The following is a 20,043-nucleotide window of genomic DNA, read 5'->3' as shown; positions in this document are numbered from 1 at the left end:
ATTGTGCTACTATAAACATTGATGTGGCTGTGCTATTCCTCTTCTCGGACTATACCCGAAGGACTGAAAAACAGCATATTTGTACTTTAAATTTTTTTTAAAAATTTTGGGGAAATACAATAATTTTCTTTACAAACAGAAATTATTGAAGACTACACTGTTTAGAAGGAATGTGAAATTTCTTTCCATGATTTTATACATGCAATAATAAATATTTTGAAGAAATAATTAAAACAATGAGCATATATTTATAATGTTGTTTGTTTCTAGTGTTTGCAAGTTTGCCTAACATAAAATAAAAATAAAGTTAAATCAAAACAAGCTTAATTGGCCTTTAAAACATATATTAACCAACCTTTGTACTCTGTTTCTTCCTTTTTTCTGACACTGAAAAACTTAAATATCACATTATCTAAGATAATATGTTTATGAAAGTATGAAGTATGAGTTAGAAAGATGAAAAATAGAGGAAGGAAAAATTAGCTGACAAGGTGGAAAGGGGGGAAAAGTAAAATTCAAGAAAATCTGAACTAGAGGAAAGAAAAAGGAAAATATTTATGAAATGGGAAACCATAAATTTTAAGTTATAAACTATTCTTGAAGAAGCTGAAAATTTCTCCTATTCTACATGAATATTACAAACCCTTTTCATTTGGAAAATGTTTTAATTGGCTAATTTCAATGTTTTTGTCATCAGAAATAATAATCCATGTAACAAAAAGGAATATTATGTAAATTCAACTAGAAAAGTACCTCAGCAAGTACAGTAGAGCCTGATGGAAAATAAGCCTGTGAAAGACTTGAAATATTATCTACTCTTGGGCTGACACTTAGCTTCAAAAGTGAATGCTAGTTACTTTCCACAGTCTAGATGTAGGCTGAACTCACTACCCACCTTGGGGGCAAAAGATGAGGTGTTTAGGAACCCATAAAATCTGTCAACAGTCTAGCTGTTTGTAATTCCCTGGACTTTTTGAGAAACCTGTCATTTCATTCCTGAAGGGTCTTTAAATATAGAATGGACTGCATTTTATTTTGCATTGGCTAATGTTATGTTCTAAATATTTCTGTTCCTCCAAAATTTATATATTGAAATTTTAAATGTCAAGGTGATAGCCTTAGGAAGTGAGGATTTGGGGACATGACTGGATCATGAACCCTCACGAATAGGACAAGGGCCTTATAAAGAGATCCTACAGAGGATCTCTTTTCCCTTCCACCTTTTGAGGACACAGAAAGAAAATGACCATCTACAAACCAGGAGATAGGCCCTCAGTAGATGTCAAATCTGCCAGTGCCTTGATTTTAGGCTTCACAGCCTCTAGTACTATGAGAAATAAATTTCTGTTTTGTTATGAGTCACTCAGTCTCATAACATGACAAATACTTGAAAAAGTAAAAGTGGCTTTGGAACTGGGTAATGAGTATAGGCCTGAAGAGTTTTCAGATGTGTGCTAGAATAAGCCTGCATTGCCCTGAAAGCACAAGAAAGGGTGATTCTGGCAAAGCTTTCTTAAGGTTTCAATTAGAGAATAATAAAATGATCACAAAAAAAGAATGTTTGTGGAAATACAGACAGTAAAACCTATTTTTGTATTTCAGATGAAAATAAGGGACACAATTTTAGACAATTGAGGAAAGCCTATTCTTGTTATAAATTGCAAAAGAATACTAGTGAATTGTACTCATGTTCTAGTGCTTTGTAGAAGGGGGAACTCATGAGCAATGAAACTGGATATTTGCCTGTGGAAATATCTAAACAATGTTGGAGGCACAGCTTGACTGCTTTGATTACCAGCTTTCAAATTTGAGAAGATAGAAATGTTTTAAATTGTAAATCATGAATGAAAAAAATCTTAAAAATCCTCAGCCTATCTGAATTAGAAAAGGGAAAGAATGTTCAAGAGACCACTTCAAGGGCAAGGCCAAGGAGTGTAGATAAGGAGTGTTCATCTCAATAGAAGCTAGTAGATATTCATGGCAAGTAGCTATTCATTCTGCCCATTCACTGGGCAGATTATACATCTCTCTGAATACAAGCCAGAACCTATTGTCCAAGACAATAGAAGCATGACCCTGAATACATTTCAGAGATCATCACCCTTCCAGAGTGCAAGGTCTTTGCGGAGCAGCCCTCAAAGGAGGGTCCTCCACTGCCTCACATAGGCTCACAATCCCAGGCTCTTTGTACTCAGTCATAGATCTCTTTAGTCACTCAGGTCTGATAGAGTGTGTGCTATTACCAACATAGCTATAAGATCATGGTTACCACCATGTATATATAAAAGGTACCCTGAACAACAATCTCTAGAGAGGCACAGACCTGCCTATAGGGTAAAGCCACTGCAGAGAACCTCAACTAAGGCCCAGTGGAGATATGTGGGTAGACTATGACCCCAGGCTAGTAGATCCCACTGGTGTGCAATTCTAGCCAGAAAGAACCTTAGGTGTACAACTTCAACATGTGAGAACTGAGACATTGTTATGCCTAGCAAAGCCATGGGAGCCAATCCACACTACACAGCACCTGTCCAGCAAAGTTGTGGTCCAAAGTAGGACTGTGTCCAAAGTAGGACTTCTGCCTCCCTGTGTCTAGAAGGGAGACCTGTGGTTCCAGAAGCCACTACCACAGTCCTAGTGGGATGGACTGGAGGACACAGCATCAACCTTTGAGTTTTTTAACTTGTTCAAGTTCTATGACTCTTTCTTCTCTTCTGTTTCGTAGAATGTCTGTTTTGCACATATGGCATGTGGCATGGTTGTATATTAGAAATATATTACTTGTTTGATTTTATAGGCTTAAAACTGAAGGAAAGTTTATGTCAGGATAAAATACACTTTGAGAGTCATCCATCTGATTTATATATTTAGATGAGACTATGAACTTTAGACTTTGGGGTTCAAAAATTAACACTTTTAAGGCTTTTGAGATGGAATGAATATATTTTGCTTATGGGAAAGACATGAATTTGGGGGGTAATGGCAGAATGCTATGATCTGAATACTTGTGTCCCCACCCCCTGCAAATTCATATATCAAACTCCCAACCCTTAAGGGGATTTTCTTGGCGGGGGTGGGGGGGGGGCTTCTGCAGGTAATCAAATTTTGAGGTCTGAGCCCTTGTGAATGGGACTAGTACCCCTATAAAACTGATCCCAGAGAGCTCTATGAAGCAATAAGTGGCTTCTCAGTAGACATGGAATCTGTCAGTGAACCTCCCAGTCTTCAGAATTGTGAGAATGAATGTATATTGTTCATAAGGCACCCAATCTATACTATAGTATTTTATTATAGCAGACGGAATGAATAAAGACAATTTTAAAGTACATATCCAGAGATAGATAATTGCATAAGATGACTTATATTTGCTGCCAAGATCACATGAAAAAGACATTATCTTATACCATAGTTATAATATCGTTCTTTGTGAAAAAGGTGTAAATGTAGAATATTGACCAAATATCAGAAAGGTATATGGAGTCTATGAAACAATAAATGGAAAAAAGATGATATTGAATGACACTCAGAAAACAGTTTAGTTTTTACCAAATGATCCAACTACTAATCTTTATTTTAAATTTAGTAACTTTAAATATTTAGCTTGAAAATATACTGAATAAGATGATATTTCTTAAAATGTTTTTTAAAAGAAAAATCTTAGTATCTTAAAGATTCACATGAACGTCAAATACAGAGCTGTTTTGGGGTTGATATCAAAGCATTCTCTCTAATTTGAGTTAAGTTTGAACATCTATTATTTCCATAAAATATTATTTGATTGAAGGCCTTTGAACTTTGTATTCCTTCTAAGAGGAACCTGCATCCCTTAGATGTCTTTTTTGTCTCACAGCATCTCCTTGTTCAAGTCTATCCCTTAATATTTTTCTTTTCCATCCTATAAAATATTTTTCTTTATTTTCCTATAAAATAATTTTCTTTCAACCAACCTTCATGTAGTCTGCCTAGTATTACCGTTTTTCCTCTACAGTAATCATACACTACATTATGTGGGTTTTTTCCTTAATCCCTTTTAACTTTCCCACCATTTCCCTGCCACTTATTTTGTTTTTATGCTCAACCAAAAGTGGACCTGATATATAATAGATGTTCAGTAAACATTTGTTCAAAGAGTGGAGTTTAGCAAATAGCTGTGATGATTTCCTGACTACTTGTAGTAGTCTCAACTTAGACAAGACTCCCCCAATCAAAAGTCCTCTCTCATATTTTAATTTCAGTGTTCTACCACATGGTGATGCCCTTGCTCACTTTGCTTACTTAGATTTTTACAAATCTGAACTTTCAAAGTCTTCTGATATCAGTAAGAAAATTATGTAGCTAAAACACAAGAAATATATTTACTTCTGTAGTGGAATTCTATTCAGAAAGAGAACAAATGCTCTGTTTACATGTAACAGTTCAGATATAATCTGACAATGTATTTACAGGATTTATAACAATGATTGTTTACTCTGCCTTCACAGTTCAGCAAACACTCAGTTAATAGCTTAAGTCAAGTGAGCATCTAATTAAAACCAGAAGAATACAGCTTTCTACATTCCTCATGATTTCCATCTCAGTTGTATTGCTCCAATTTAACAGTTCTTATGACTACTATGAAGACTTTCATTTTTTTTATATCATAGTAAAATGCTCAGTAATTTTGTACACACTAACATACTGAAAAAAAAAACGTGACTGGAAATCAACTCCATTAGACACGGTCATTAAAGAGTTAAAATGATCAAATACTAAATTAGGAGATCCCAAAATTTAAACAGCTAGTATATAAACAATACCTAATAATCTTGTACAAAGCTGAGGTACCAAGGTATTTTTAGGTAAATTATTTTCAAAAATACAATATTTTGATTAAAAAATTAGACTTGGAACAAATATAGAACTGAAAAATAAAATGTGCTTAAGACCAAACTTTATTTTCAAATTTGACCTTTTACACTCCAGATTTCTTAAATTTTCAGTCCCATAACCCTCCTCCCCAGGCTGTCCTGCCTTTGAGACACTGAAATTCAAATATCCCCCTGCAGCCACTAATAGCTTTGACAATATAAGACCTCAAACATAAGTGCTTCTGTTAGTGGGAGGTCTCCTTTGAAAAACCCTGAAGCCTCCACCTACACTCCTTAGGCAAAACCTCTTTAATTAGCTGTTTATCCCATCACTCTTACCTGGTTCTGTTTTTCAAGTCCTTCTGAGATTCAGAAAGTATTACTTTACTGGAATGTCTCCATGGCAACATCTGTCTATTTCCTCTCAGAGAGGGAAGGAAATTGATGAAGAAATATATACAGGATCTTTCCTTGACTCATTTGTCCATCCATCCATTCATCCAAAAAAAAGCTTTTAAATATAGTAATAAATAACAATTATTAGCATTTACACAAAGCTACTATTAAAAATTGTATATTTTATATTATACAATTGTATATTGTACACTTCAATATATAATTTAAATTTCCACTTCACCAAGTGGACAATTTATTTTTTTTTTACAAATAGTAAAATCTTTCTGGTTTAGAGACTTGTTATGCTCGAATTCGGGACCCCCAAAGACCACCAGAGACCAAAATCGATGCACACACAGCAACTGGTGACTCTGAGAGGCCCCGAGCCCAGGGTTTGCAGCAGTTTTATACATTCTTTGGAGAGGGCAGGGACTTCACATACATCATAGCAAATCATCACACACCGCGGGAAAATCAAATAACAACTCTAAAACATGATTAGCACATTCACTGGTGGGAACAAGTTGGGTAGGGGTGATTGGTCAGTACAAAAGGGGTATTCATTTGAACTGATTGGTTTAAGCCAAGAGGGGTGTACGTGCTGAACTACATGGTTTCCCAACTTGTTATCAACCACCATAAACTGCTGGGAGGGTTATCTGGCATCCCAGGTATTTCCCTGTCTCATGCTGATTGGTGGCTGCCAGGGGGTTGCTATGGATCTCCACCTAGCCTGACTGAGTCAGGGACACCTGGTGCAGCAGATCTCTCCTGTAGATAAACAACTTAGCAGGGTGGGAATGTGCCTAGGAGTGCTCTGTGGGTTTTTCCAAGGACAAAGGTCATGTCCCTTCCTTGGACAGGGTTTGCTTTGAGGTAGAGGCTGGTTTTTCAGAGACAAAGTGGAATTAGGATTTGAACCTAGGTTACTTGATTCTAAACCTGTTCTCCTGATCCATATGTTATATTCTATAATACTGATCAGAAGGGGAAATTTATCCTTGTATCTTTTAAAAATAGTATGTGAATGTTAGGTTAAGTAATATATATGGAAAGTGAAACTCATAAAAGACTCTGTATGTTTTAATGTGTACTTGGAAATGTTTTTATAGTTCTTTGATGTTTTTGGTTAAAAATAAAAATTACTAAAGTAGAATTTTACAAATGTGGCTTCTTTAGAAAATACTGAAAGAAAGTAATGTTGCAGGAATGTTAATGAGGTAATCTTTAAACCCAAGATAAATGCAGATAGATGCTCAGTTCTATCAAGTATTTATTGAGTGTTTACTAAGTACCAGACTCTCTTCTAGGCACTGATGACATTGTTTTGAATAAGCCTGTAATATCCTTGTTCTTCTGAAGTCTACATTTTAGAGGGAAACTGAATGCATCAACAAACATAACTCTCTTTTTTCAAGTAGTGGTAAGTGCTATAGAGCCCTTTAGATAATGTAAGGTTTAGAAGACAATCAGGGCATGCTGCTATTTTATACCAGAATTAAATTAATAAAAGGAAGAGGGTATAAAAGTCTTGATGGTGATGTGTGGTCTCTGAGGGGGGATAACTTGATATGTTTACATCACAGCAGTTATCACAGGTGTCTGGGATACAGGGAATGAAGATGGAAGAATGATAGGAGATAAGTTCAATAGGCAGAGCAGACACCAAGTCATATGGAGCCTTGAAGGCATTGTTGTGAGCGAACTATGCCATTAACATAGACCAAACACATCTGTACCTTTCCACAATGTCAGAATCTATTGAATAGCAATAAATTCACAAGGTACACTACTTTCATCAGTTACTAGTCTCTGAGTACTTGTGGGCCTCCTGGTAATCATGAACTGAGCAGTAACAGGTTCTTTTTTTCCAGTCTTAGTTATTAATATATATAACACATCAAATCACATGCAATGATTTATATAGGTTACAGAAAGACTAAAAGGTTTGAGGTGGCCACAGGGATCTAGAAGGCTGAAATGACACCAAAGACAAGAGGGCAGTTACAAATGCAGGATAAGATAATGAACTAGCCCAAAAATTTTGTGAAGGGCACAGAGTTGTCAGAGAGCAGAACTTATGCTAGACCTGGGTCCAGAAGGCAAGGAGTTTAAAGGTTGGCCATATCAAACAGGGAGATTGAGCTGAGCTAACATTGAGGCAGAATGTCAGAGGTTCAGAGTTCATTGTCTTGTGATGTATTCATGGGGTGGTCTGATAATGAGTTAGTGTGTGCCACTGCAACCAGTCTTGGGGTGCTCCCCTTTTTACGTATCTCAGGTGAGGGGGTTGCTTCATTCAGTGGTCTGTTGTGTTTGATAAGCTCAAGGGCCTGGTTTTCTCATGAGTTTGATACAATCAGGTGTCCAGGAACCTCTGAGGTCAGTAAGTTTCCAGGTGGTCATTTTTATTAGCACAATTAACTTTTTAGCACAATTAATTCACCACTTTATGCCTTATGGTTGTGTTAGGCAGATAGTGGTTGTTTACTTGTACAAACAAGGTGTAGAATTATTCTAATTCAGTACTTATATTCAAAATCCAGTACTTATGGAAAACAATTGCTTTACAAAATGGTATAACTCAGGGTCAGGCATGGCCTGAAAGCTGATGTATTCATTATGGAGTAATTCAGAGCAGGACAGAACTTACTTTCCAGAGCCATAATGAGTTTGAATTTAGTAGTGTAGGAATTCATTCAATGGGACGGTGATATGATCTTAGTTTCAGTATAAGAAGGGATGAAATAGATTCAGGAAGACCAATTAGGAGCCTACTGTAGTAGTGTAGGGAAAAGGTAATGGTGATTTAAATAGGAAAATCATGGTCAAGATGATAAGAACTGGTGAGATTTGGGATATATATTTAAGGAATAACTGACAGGGTTTACTGATAAATTGAATGTAGACAGGAGTATGAACCCAAAGTAAAAAGAAACCAAGATGAATCTTAGTTTTGTGGCCTAAAAGCAGAGTGAATGGTGGTACATTTACATAGATGGAGGACTGTGTGGTGGGGAAGAATTTCAAACATTGTTTTGGACATATGAACTTTGAGATATTTATTAGATTTATACATCTCAGAGCAGAAGTCATGACTGAAGATAAATAGTTAGTTTTAGTTTATAGAAGATATGGAAATAAATGAGATCACTGAGACATGGTGATTAGAAAGCTAAAATAATCTGTGACTAAATCACAAAGTGATTCAGTTTTTACAGAATTAAAAGGAAGATGATGAGCTACAAAAAGACAAACAAAATAATAAAACAATAAGAATAACCGCGTTGGTGGTATAGTGGTGAGCATAGCTGCCTTCCAAGAATAACCAAACATTGAACTGTTATGCTCGAATTCAGGACCCCCAAAAGACCACCAGAGACCAAGATCCATGTAAGCAGCAAAGAGCTAGATTGGTCCTATGCGCACACAGCAACTGGTGACAATGAGAGGCCCGGAGCCCAGGGTTTGCAGCAGTTTTATACTCAATTTGGGGAAGACAGGGACTTCACATACATCATAGCATCTCTTAGCAAATCATCACACATTGCGGGAAAATCATAAAACAACTCTAAAACATGATTAGCACATACACTGGCGGGAACAAGTTGGGTAATGGTGATTGGTTAGTACAAGAGGGGGATTCATTTGAACTGATTGATTTAAGCCACGATGGGTCCTCACCTAGCCTCAGTCAGGGATACCTGGAGCAGCATATCTCTCCTGTTATTTGTAGTTAAACAACTCAGCAGGGTGGGTATGTGCCTAGGAGTGCTCTGTGGGTCTTTCCAAGGACAAGGGTCATACCCCCTTCCTTGGACAGGCTTTGCTCTGAGATAGAGGCTGTTTTTTCAGAATGTGTCAAGTGATACAGATGAAAACCACAAAAGTATGGTATTCTAATGATCAAGCAAAGAAAAAGCTCAAGATGGATATTATCATCAACAGTGGAAGATAATTATAAATTAAGCAGTGATCATGTCACAACAGGACTATTCTGGTGACTTTGACATAAGTAATTTCAATAGAGTAGTGAGGACAAAGTCTGTTGGAATAGATATAGAAGAGAATGAGGAAATAGGTTTTCATGGTAGCAGCATGGAGGGAAAATCTATAATGCAAAGAGTGAAAGAGTTAGAATCTGGATACCATAGTAAAGAGGGTTCTAGGCAAAAAGCTGATTGCCTCATATTCTGATTTCAATCAGTTAAAAAGGACTATGGGAGCATAGTGTGAAGAAGTTGTATAGGAAATCATTTGGTGATACTATGGGGTACTTTACAGGGGAGTCAACAAAGCATTAAGAGGTCATATCAACACTGAATGTCCCTAAATGTGCAGGTGTTAGCTAGGTGAGAAAAGGACAAAGTAAGTGATATCTGCTCCCTCAAATATTGAAGTTTGAACATTAGAGAAGCACACCCAGGCAGGCATATAAAGCAGGGTTTATTTTAAAATGGGTAACATAGACTTCTCCCAGGAGGGAGAACAGCGCCATATCTGGTATCCTGGTATACGCAGAAACGAGGTATTTTGCCCTTTTTATGTGTCCTAGGCTTCCTTTGTTCTCCTGCCCTCTTCCCCTCATCTTTCTCCTTCTGGCTTTTGTGACTAGGCCCAGGAATGCTTGATGGGACAGCCAAAAGTTGGGAAATGGATGGGCTGAAGGGGGAAGGGCAGGATAGAACAGCCCTGGACACATTAATTAACAACTTTATAGCTCCCTGTAGGGAAGGGCAATTCCTGGGACAGGTTACCTTAGCAGGGCAGGTTCTTGATAAGGGTGGAGGAAGGGCTCTGAAGGAATTAACATTCTTATCCCTCAGGGGACAGTCTCCTACTTCTCAGGACTCAAATTCAAAATTGGCCTGACTAGATCTGACCTGACTCGATTTACCTATCTATACTGAATGCCTGTCTAATTCTGGCTTCAATATCAGTAGAAGAACCATGTTAGTGTAGAGGGCTGCCCCAGGATGGGAGTGTTGGGATGATGAAGTATTCATTTCCATATGAATCTGGAGGTGAAGTTAGAGGATAAGACAATTAACTGTATTTAGTTAAGGCAATAGGAAGATTTTTGATGGATTTTCAGCAGAGAATTAACATGTTATAATTTTTCAAAGACTATTTTGACAGTAATTTTGAGAATACATTATATGTATAATATACCAGTCAAAGGAAGACAATTGATATGGTTAATGTTAGTAACTAGAAAAATATGAAAATGAGGTAGGGAAGTGGTTGGTGGTAGAGACAGAAAGGAAAAAAAAAAAAAACATCTATAAGGTATTTTTAGTCATCTCAGAAACAGTGCTTCATCTTTTTTTTCTTATATTTTTGGAGTGAATATTTTATTTTTTATTTTAATTAATTTGTTTATTTTAATTAGGTATATATATAGCAGAATGCATTTTGATTCATTGTGCACAATTAAAGCACAACTTTACATTTCTATGGTTGTACTCGATGTAGTGTCACACAGTATATGCAGTCATACATGTACCTAGGGTAATAATGTCCATCTCATTCCACCATCTGTATCTTTATTTTATGATTCTTCCCCCATCCCTGGCATTGTATTCCAAACCATACAAAGCAAATGTTTTTTTATTTTTAGAGGAGTTAAATCTTTTCTGGTCTAATCATGCTGAATTTGTATATAACCCAATAACATTGATTTATAAGAAAACATAACTATGTTAGCTTTTTGTACTGTGACCAAAATACCTGGAAAAAAATCTAGAGGAGGAAAGATTTATTTTGGCTCAGTTTTAGAGGTTTCAGTTCAAGGTTAACTGTCTGTATTGCTTTGGGCCCAAGGTGAGTCAGAACATCTTAGCATAGGAGTGGGGGAGAAAAGTTGTTTAGCTCTTGCAAGCCAACAAGCAGAGAGAGACCAGGGAAGGGGCTGGGGTCTTGATACAGTCCCTCAAGGCACGATGCAGTGACCTATTTTTTTTTTTTTTTTTTTTCTTTCTAACAATGCCCCACCTCCCTACAAATTTCACCTTCTCCCAGAAGTCTATTTGTAACAGTGGTCCCTTCACCTTCTGAATATATCCCTCATTGCTCTAAGGCTTATTATTTTTTTTAATGAAGTTTTCTTCCTTTTATTTTCCTCTCTCCCTCCCTAACAAGATTAAGGACACAAGGTTATCTTTTCTTCCCCTAGTTAATTGTCCTTGAACATACCCACTACAGGAGGGAGATTCCTGCTGAGGATTTGGGAAGTGAACACCTCCCAAATTAACAAGTGAATACTAACACACCATCAGGGTGCCCAGGGACCCCCTAGGACCCCCTACCAGAGAACACCTGGAATGTAACCTTTGAAGAGTTCCTTAAAAACCCACTATCCCCCTGATAGGAGAATCACAGCCTTTGGGACAATGATTCTCCTTTGCTAGCAAAACAATAAACCTTCTTTTTCCTTTTTCTCAAAAACTGTGTCCTCATTATTAAATTGGCATTAATTTGCATTGGGATCAAGCTTTCAGTTACATATTCAATTTATTAGTCCATCAAATGGATTATTTCATTGATGAGGTTAGAGCCCTTATGATCCATAATTTCCAAAAAGCTCCAAGATAATGCTGCATTGAATACCAGTCTTCAACACATGAGTTTTTGAGGGAAATTCCAGATCTAAACCACTATAACAAAATTACCTTCTCTAAAATCATTGCTACACTATTAAAAACATTTCCAGTACCTTTTTTGAATAATAGCCTTGGACTTTTGCATTTGGTTATGAAAGTGGCACAAAACTGTAACTCACTTTTGGAAAAATATTACAAAAATATGTCATTGTATCTATCATTATAGGCAGACTAGGAAAAATGCAAAGGAACACAGTGCCATTGGTACCTAAAATAATAATAGTTGTAGCCAAAGGAAATATAATATATTGACTCTTCAATGTTTTAAGTAGTATGCCAGCTTCTTTATGTACATTGTGCTCTATATTTTCACAAGAATGTTTTGGAAGCAATAGCACTACCGTTTCATACATAAGGAAATGATACAGCATTTCAGAGAGTTTGAGGAATATTTTCAAATTCACACAGTACTTAAGAGTTGTAAGTTTGATTATATCCAGAAACAAGCTATAAGCACCTCATAGGGGAGTCAGCAAAAGTTTAAAGACGTAACATCAACACTGACTGTCCATAGATATGTAGGTAAGAGGTAGGTGAGAGAAAGATATGCTGATAATACTAGTGATATGAAAATCTTTTTTTCAGATTAGTGTCTTCTAAAAAATGACAGAAGCCTTTATTGACTTCAGAGTAGGTTACATACTTAATTACTGTAGTAGTTTTCCTAGCAACACCCAGATGGCACCTCCCACTGAGGAACAGAGACTGGGTCTAAATTACCAGTATTCAAATCCCATATCAGTTCTTTTCTGTGTGATCTTGAACAAGACATTGAACCTCTTCTTTTTCCCCTTAAGCACCTTTCTTTCTATTTTTTTAAAATTATAATTATAAACACATAGCATATTAATTGTACAAATGTGTGGGTTTCACTTTGACATTCAATATATACATGACGCTGTGATAATGTGCACTTTCCAACCTACTCTTTCTTTTTCTCTCTCCTACTTCCTATGGTCCTGTGGTGCCTTCCCCTGCCTTCTCCTTCCCCATTAGTCCCTCTTCTAGTTTAAGGTCTTTTCTTTCTTTTTTCTTTTTTTCTTAAGGTCCCACATATGAGAGAAAACATGATACTTGTGTACATGTAATACTTGTCATTCTTTCTGTGTTGGCTCTTTTCCTTAGCATGATGTCCTCTGGTTCTTTCAATTTTTCTGCAAATGATATAATTTCATTCTTCTTTATGAATGAAATATATGTATGTATATGTACATTTCAGTTATCTATTGATGGGAACTTGGATTGATTCTATATCCAGCTCTTGTGAGTACTTCCGCAATAAATATGGCTGCAGATCTCTAGTCTGTTTGCTGATTTCATTTTGTTCATATAAATACCCAAGAATGGCATGGTTGATTATATGGGAGTTCCATTTTTAATTTTTTGAGGAACTTTCACACCATTTTTCATAGTGGCTGTGTTGATTTATATTTTTACCAATAGTGTACTAGGGTTCCTTTTTCTCCACATATTTGCAAACATTTTTTATTAATAACCATCTTGATTGGAGTGAGATGAAATCTCAACATAATATTGATTTTCATTTCCCTGATACCTAAAAATGCAGACTGGTTTTTTTTCTTATAAATTTGTTGGTCATTTGTACTTAAGAAGTTTCTGTTCAGATCATTTACTCATTTCTGACTGAATTACTCATTTCTTTGTTAAAATTTTTTAGTTCTTTATAAATTCTGAAAATTAATACTCTCAAACATATAGCTGGCAAAGAGTCTCTCCCATTCTGCATGTGTTCTCTACACTCTGTCAATTCTTTTCTTAGCTTCATAGAAAGCTTTTTAATTTTATGCCATCCTATTTGTCTTTCTCTTATTTCCTGAGCTACTGGAGTTCATTCAGGAAATCATTACCTGTGCCATTTTCTTTAAGTGTTTTCCTCTAGTAGTTTCAAAGTTTTAGGTCTTACCTTAAAATCCTTGATACATGGAGTTGATTTTTCACAGGGTGAAAAATGGTGTTGTAGTTTCAATCTTCTACACATGGATATTCAGTTTTCTCAGCACCATTTGTTGAGATACAATCTCTTTTCCTTCTATACCTAATTTTTCAGGTATTGTTTCCCCATACTGTAGATTGAATGCAAGGCCTCATGAACATTAAGCCAGCACTCTAAAGGAAGCTATATCTCCAGCTTATTCAGGGATTTTATCATGAATGAATGTTGAATTTTATTAAAGGCTTTTTTATACCTATTAAAGTGATCATATGATTTTTATCCTTGATTCTGTTTATATGCTGAATAACTATTATTGATTTGAGTATGTTGGATCATCCTTGTATCCTTGCAATAAACTTACTCATGATATATGATTCTAATATGCTGTTGAATTGATTCCCAAGCCCTTTATAGAGAATTTTTGCATCTGCGTTCATGAACAATACTCATCTATAGTTTTCTTTTTTGCTCTGTCCATATCAGGTTTTGGTACCATGGTAATATTGGCTTTGTAGAATGAGTTTTCAAGCCTTCTGTCACTTCTGTTTTTTTTTTTTTTTCAATACTTTTTTTTTAGTTTTAGGTGGACACAATATCTTTATTTTATTTTTATATGGTGCTAAGGATGGAACCCAGTGCTTCATGCATACTAGGCGAGCACTTTACCACTGAGCCACACCCCAACCCTCACTTCTGTTTTTATGGAATAATTTGAGGAATATTGGTGATAGTTCTTCTTTAAAACAGTGGTAAAATTCAGCACTGAATCCATCTGGTCCCGAACTTTTCCTTATTGGGAAACATTTTATCACTCTATTAATTTCACTGCTTATTACTGATCTATTTAGATGTTTTATATTTTCTTGTGGTTCAATCTTGGTAGGCATATAATGTACAGAAATTTGCACATTTTTTCTGGATTTTTCAATTTACTAACAATTTTTTTTCAAAATATTCCTGAATGATCCATGGATTTCAGTAATATCTCTTATAAATCCTTTTTTTCATGTCTAATTTCATATATTTGGTTCTTATTTCTCTTCTCTTTTCTTCTTCTTCTTCTCTCTCTCTCTCTCTCTCTCTCTCTCATTAGTTTGGCTAAGGGATGGTCAATTTTGTTTATCTTTTCAAAGAGGCAACTTTTTATTTCAATGATCCTTTGTATTATTCTTTTAGTCTCTGTTATTTATTTCATCCCTGATCTTTATTGTTTTTTTTTTTTTCCAACAACTGATTTTAGGCTTATCTTTTTTTCTTTTTTCTAACACCTTGAAATGCATCATTAGGTTATTTAATTGAGAGGTCCCTCTTTCCCTCTCTCTTTTTAAAAGTGTAGGTCCATATAGCTATAAAATTTCCTCTTAGTACTGGTTTCATTTTATCCCATAGTTTCTGGTATGTTATGTCTCAATTTTAATTTGACTGTATTTTCTAACTTCCTCCTAATTTACCCAATAATTCACTGACTATCCAGAGTTAAACTACACTATTTATGTTATTTTGTTAATTATTTGACTGGATGATCCTTGGTAAGAGTGTGGAGTATTGAAGAACCTATCTCTTCCTTTATGTCCAGTAGTGTTTATATATTTAAAATCATTATAACTTTTTTTGATTAAATATTCCTTTGATTAATATGTAGTGACCTTTTTGTCTTTTCTAATCAATTTGGCTTAAAGTCTCATAAAATCTAAATATAGTTTATCTTGCTTGTTTTGGGATTACATTTGCTTAGAATATAAATTTACATGATTTCATTTCAGTCTGTGTATATCTTTGTTAGCATGGTGAGTTTGCATGCAGCAAATTGTTAGGTCATGTTTTAAAATCCAATCAGCTAATGTGTGTCTTTTAATTGGAGAATTAAAACTATTTACATTCAGGCTAATTATTGAAAGATATGTACTTGTTCCTGTCATTTAGTTGTTTTCCTTCTGGTTTTGAGTTGCATTTTACTTTTCCTCTCCTATTCTTCTTAGAAATTTGATTGGTATTTGTATTAATAATGTTTTGTATTCTTTCCTAATTCTCATATTCTTATCTATTCTTTTAGTGATATTTATTCTTTCCTGAACTTTCATGTTTGTGTTTACTGTTCTTTCTCTTCCAGGTAAAGGATTCCCTTAAGGATCATTTGTAATGCTGGTTGAGTTATCATAATTTTTGTAGTTTATGTTTATCATGGCAGGTCTTTATTTCAACATCAATTTGGAAGGATAACTTTGTTGGGTATAGTAATCTAGGTTGGCAGTTGTTTTCTTTCAGAACTTGGAATACTTCATACCATGCCCTTCTGATCTTTAGTGTTTCTATTGATAAATCTACTGTTACTCTGGTGGATTTGCCTTTAAATGTGACTGGGCACTTCTCTCTTGTTACTTTGAATATTCTTTTTTCTATAACGTACTTTAATTAATTGATCTATAATAGTTTGTAGAAAGGTTCTTCTTTATGAATGAAATATATGTATGTATATATACATTTCAGTTATCAGTTGATGGGTACTTCTACTATAGATGTTTGCATCTTTCCCAAGATTTGAAAATTTTTCTGCTCTTTTCCACTAAATGGGTTTTCTTTGCCAAGAGACTGTAACTCTTCTTCTGTATATATTCTTAACATTCATATGCTTGACCTTTGAATGATGCCCAAGATGTATTTTCTGTTTATTCTTTCTTGTTTTTCTTTGTTACTGTTGAATGTTATAAATCATCTGACTTATCTCATGTCCTGATATTTTTTTTCTTCTAATGTAGTTCATTTGTGAGACTTTCATTAGAGTTTTCTGACTTATTAAGTTTTTCATTTTGAAGACTTCTATTGGTTATTTTTCATACTCTTGTTGAATATCTCATTAATTCCCTTCATTAATTGATTAGTTGTTTTTCATTTTTCTTTTGGAATTCATTGTTCTCCAAAAAATAATCATTGTTTTTATACATATAGCATTTTATGTATTCTATTATTCTGGAAATCTGTTGCTATAAGATAGTGAATTTGGGGCTGAGGATGTAGCTCAAGCGGTAGCGTGCTTGCCTGGCATGCGTGCGGCCCGGGTTCCATCCTCAGCACCACATACAAATAAAGATGATGTGTCCGCCGAGAACTAAAATAAATAAATAAATAAATATTAAAAAAAAAAAAGATAGTGAATTTGCTTTTTCACATTTCTTGTGTTCTGTTGACATTTATACATCTATGGGGGTGATTATCTTTTCCACTTTTGTTTGAGAAGCTTCTTATTAAATGGTATTCTCTTAATAATTGATAGCTTGGAGTAGCAGTTTGTTGTATAGTATTGTGTTTGTTTACAATTGGATTTCATGGTGTAATTTCCCTTTGTCTTTTCTGGCTATAATTAGTGGGTTTTGACACATATGCTATATTGGGTCTGAGGAACCAGTTACTCTTTAGGCCTCACAAGATTTGTGTTCCTCTGGTAACTCAGGTGTGGCATAGAGCCCAGATATGTAGGGTGCACCCTATGTGGTTACTCTTAAAATGAGAGTTGAAGTCTGTTTTAGAGGTTAGGGTTTCCATGGGCACTATTGAAATTGACTCTGTTACTTTAAAACAGTTCAATATTTACTGTTCCAATTATTGTGAGTACCCTAAAACAGCTGGTAGCTTAGATTCCACCCTTTGCTTTAAGTAGAAGTTTATGCCAGGGTTTTATAGTGAATGAGTTGTAGCTAGAGCTGCTCCTAATTCCTCTCAGCTGGGCTGAGAGTATAACTCAGAGGCATAGCATCTACACAATGTGCACAATATCCTGAGTTCTATCTTTAGCACCAGAGAGAGACAAAGGATAATAATAATAATAATAATAATAATATAGATAACTAAAATATTAAAAATGAGACAAAAGAGGAAAAATAATAGAAATAAAAATAAAAAGGGAATGTAAAAATAAAAAAAAAGAAAAGAAAAGAGAGAATAACCCAACTAAAAATAAAAGTAGCCAGGTGTGGTGTTGCATTCCTGTAATCTCAGTGGCTCAAGAGGCTCAGGCAGGAAATGGCAAGTTCAAAGCCAGCCTCAGCAATGCAGAGAGGTCCTAAGCAATTTAGTGAGACCCTGTCTCAAAATAAAAAATAAAAAAGTGGAACTGGGAATGTAGCTTAGTGGTTAAGTGTCCTGGAGTTCAATTCCTCACCCAGTACCTCTCCCCTCCAAAAAAGGAATAAAAGTAAAATATAATAAAAGCAAGGAAAGTAATGAGATCCAAAAAGAAATAGTAATAAAATAATTAACAAAGGAACAAAAACAGGTAAAAATTTCTTCTAGCTAAAGTGTTGGGAATACTTTTTTTTTTTTGGTGGGTGGACTAGAAGGTATGATTTTCTAAGGTTGGAATCTGTCAGGTGTGTGGGGGTGGGGGTGGGGGTAAGGGCAGTGCATTGTAACTGCTTTTCATTGTAGTTTCTGTCTGTCTTACCAGAGGAGTTGGGTGAAAGCAAGCTGTACCTCACCTTTATTGCTGAACAGCTTAAGGGAATGTTGACCATGCCAACATATATTCTCTCCAGAGGCTTTTAGGCTGCACACACAGGGCTGTTGCAAGTATTCTAGCCATAGCAGATCCTTACAATGCCCCTGAAAAGAGCAATTGAATCACTGAATTCTGTGTTTGAGAGGGTTTTGGGGAACTGAGCAATTTACTGGCTTTGATCCAGGTGTCATCAGACCTGGCACCTAGCAAAACAGTAACTGACTAATGTCCCTTTATATCATAGAGAGCAGGATTACTGAACTAGGACCCTTCCACTCCCCTCCTGGTGGTAACCAGTGCTTCCTGTAGCATATATTCAATGAGCTTGTCTTAGAGACACTTGCCCAAGGCATACCTGGCTCTTCTGGCTGCTACATATCCACTTGGTGCAGTGGGGTGTCACTGGCATCCTTGAGATGTGATTTCCCTGGTTTCCTGATCCTTGTAGTGATTTAGTCCCTAACCACAGGTCTCTTCTGAGATGACTTCTGGATATGATAGTCTGATGCTTTCTCTAAAGCTAGCATGTTATTTAGACTCCAGGTCAGCTATTGATTAGAAATATTGTGGTTTTTGTTGTTGTTATTTTTCCTGCAAGTGCAGCCTTCTGAGTTGCACTGTGACTATTTCTCTTTCACCTTTACCATCCCATTCCCCTCACCAAAGTGCCAGGTTCCAACTAGGGTATTTCTCTTTTCTTGCTTTGTTTTTCTCCTTAGTCTCTGGAATCTACCAGGTTTCATTTTTATGAGGTCAGTTTCCAGTGCTCACCCACAGCCTCTCAGCTTTATAAGCAGTTACACACCTGTTGCTTTATTTTCATCCCATGGAGGAGCAAATTAGTGATGGTTGTCTCTATTTTGTATCCTGAAGAAGAGGACATTTAATCTCTTAATGACTATTTTTCCTGTTTTAGAATGAAAGCTTATTCAAATCTCATTGGATACTGGGAGATTTAAATGAATAAAATATGTAAAGTGTTTAGAAGAATGCCTAGCATATGATAGGCTTTATATAAATGCAGTGATCACACCATAATTATTACCATCATTGTCATTACTCTTCAGAGAATAGTGTTGCTCCTAAGAGGATGCATGTAGGAGTAAGTGCCAAAAAACTTCAAATAATACTACAAAAAACCCTTAATTTAGAGACAAATTATTTTGTGGAAAATGTAGTCAATGAAGTTTTTAGTAAATATAATAAAATGGTATTCTATTATTAATTGTGGCATAATTTTAATTAATTAATTAATTTTAATTAATTCTAGATTTTAAGTTTTTTTTAAGTACAGAAAGGCTTAATTTTTATTGTTCTTAGGAGTTTTTTTTTAAAAAGTACAATTTGATTTTTGTTCATAAGTCTATTATCCATTTGAGATGTTATCTATGACCTTTGTTCTCATTTTAGTTCTTTCCATTAATATTAACTCCCTGTCTTACACTGCTTTACTTTTAGTGCCCTGTGGGGGAATTTTAACTAAACGTAAAGGGACTATTTTGTCTCCTGGATATCCTGAGCCTTATGACAACAATCTAAATTGTGTATGGAAGATCACAGTACCAGAGGGAGCTGGCATTCAAGTAAGGATATTTAATTGTTTTTTCCCTTTTGTTGCATATTGCAATTCATATGTTCAGAGATGATAGAATGGATATTATTTCTAAAAGTTCAGTAAGTGGTTTTGACTGA

General features: G+C 35.4%; 1 protein-coding gene across 3 annotated transcripts in view; it reads left to right on the top strand.

Annotated features, from left to right (window-relative positions):
- The window catches only part of Csmd3 (CUB and Sushi multiple domains 3), a 1,108,856-nt gene that overhangs the window by 958,493 nt on the left and 130,320 nt on the right, over positions 1–20,043 (top strand). For all 3 annotated transcript variants that reach the window (XM_076835404.2, XM_076835403.2, XM_076835402.2), the window contains one exon: positions 19,810–19,934. In XM_076835404.2, coding sequence (XP_076691519.2) covers positions 19,810–19,934 — 125 coding nt within the window. The remainder of the gene's footprint in view (positions 1–19,809; positions 19,935–20,043) is intronic.

Source organism: Callospermophilus lateralis, chromosome 16, assembly GCF_048772815.1.
Source record: "Callospermophilus lateralis isolate mCalLat2 chromosome 16, mCalLat2.hap1, whole genome shotgun sequence".
Classification (NCBI taxonomy): domain Eukaryota; kingdom Metazoa; phylum Chordata; class Mammalia; order Rodentia; family Sciuridae; genus Callospermophilus; species Callospermophilus lateralis.
This window is presented reverse-complemented; position numbering and strand designations above follow the sequence as displayed.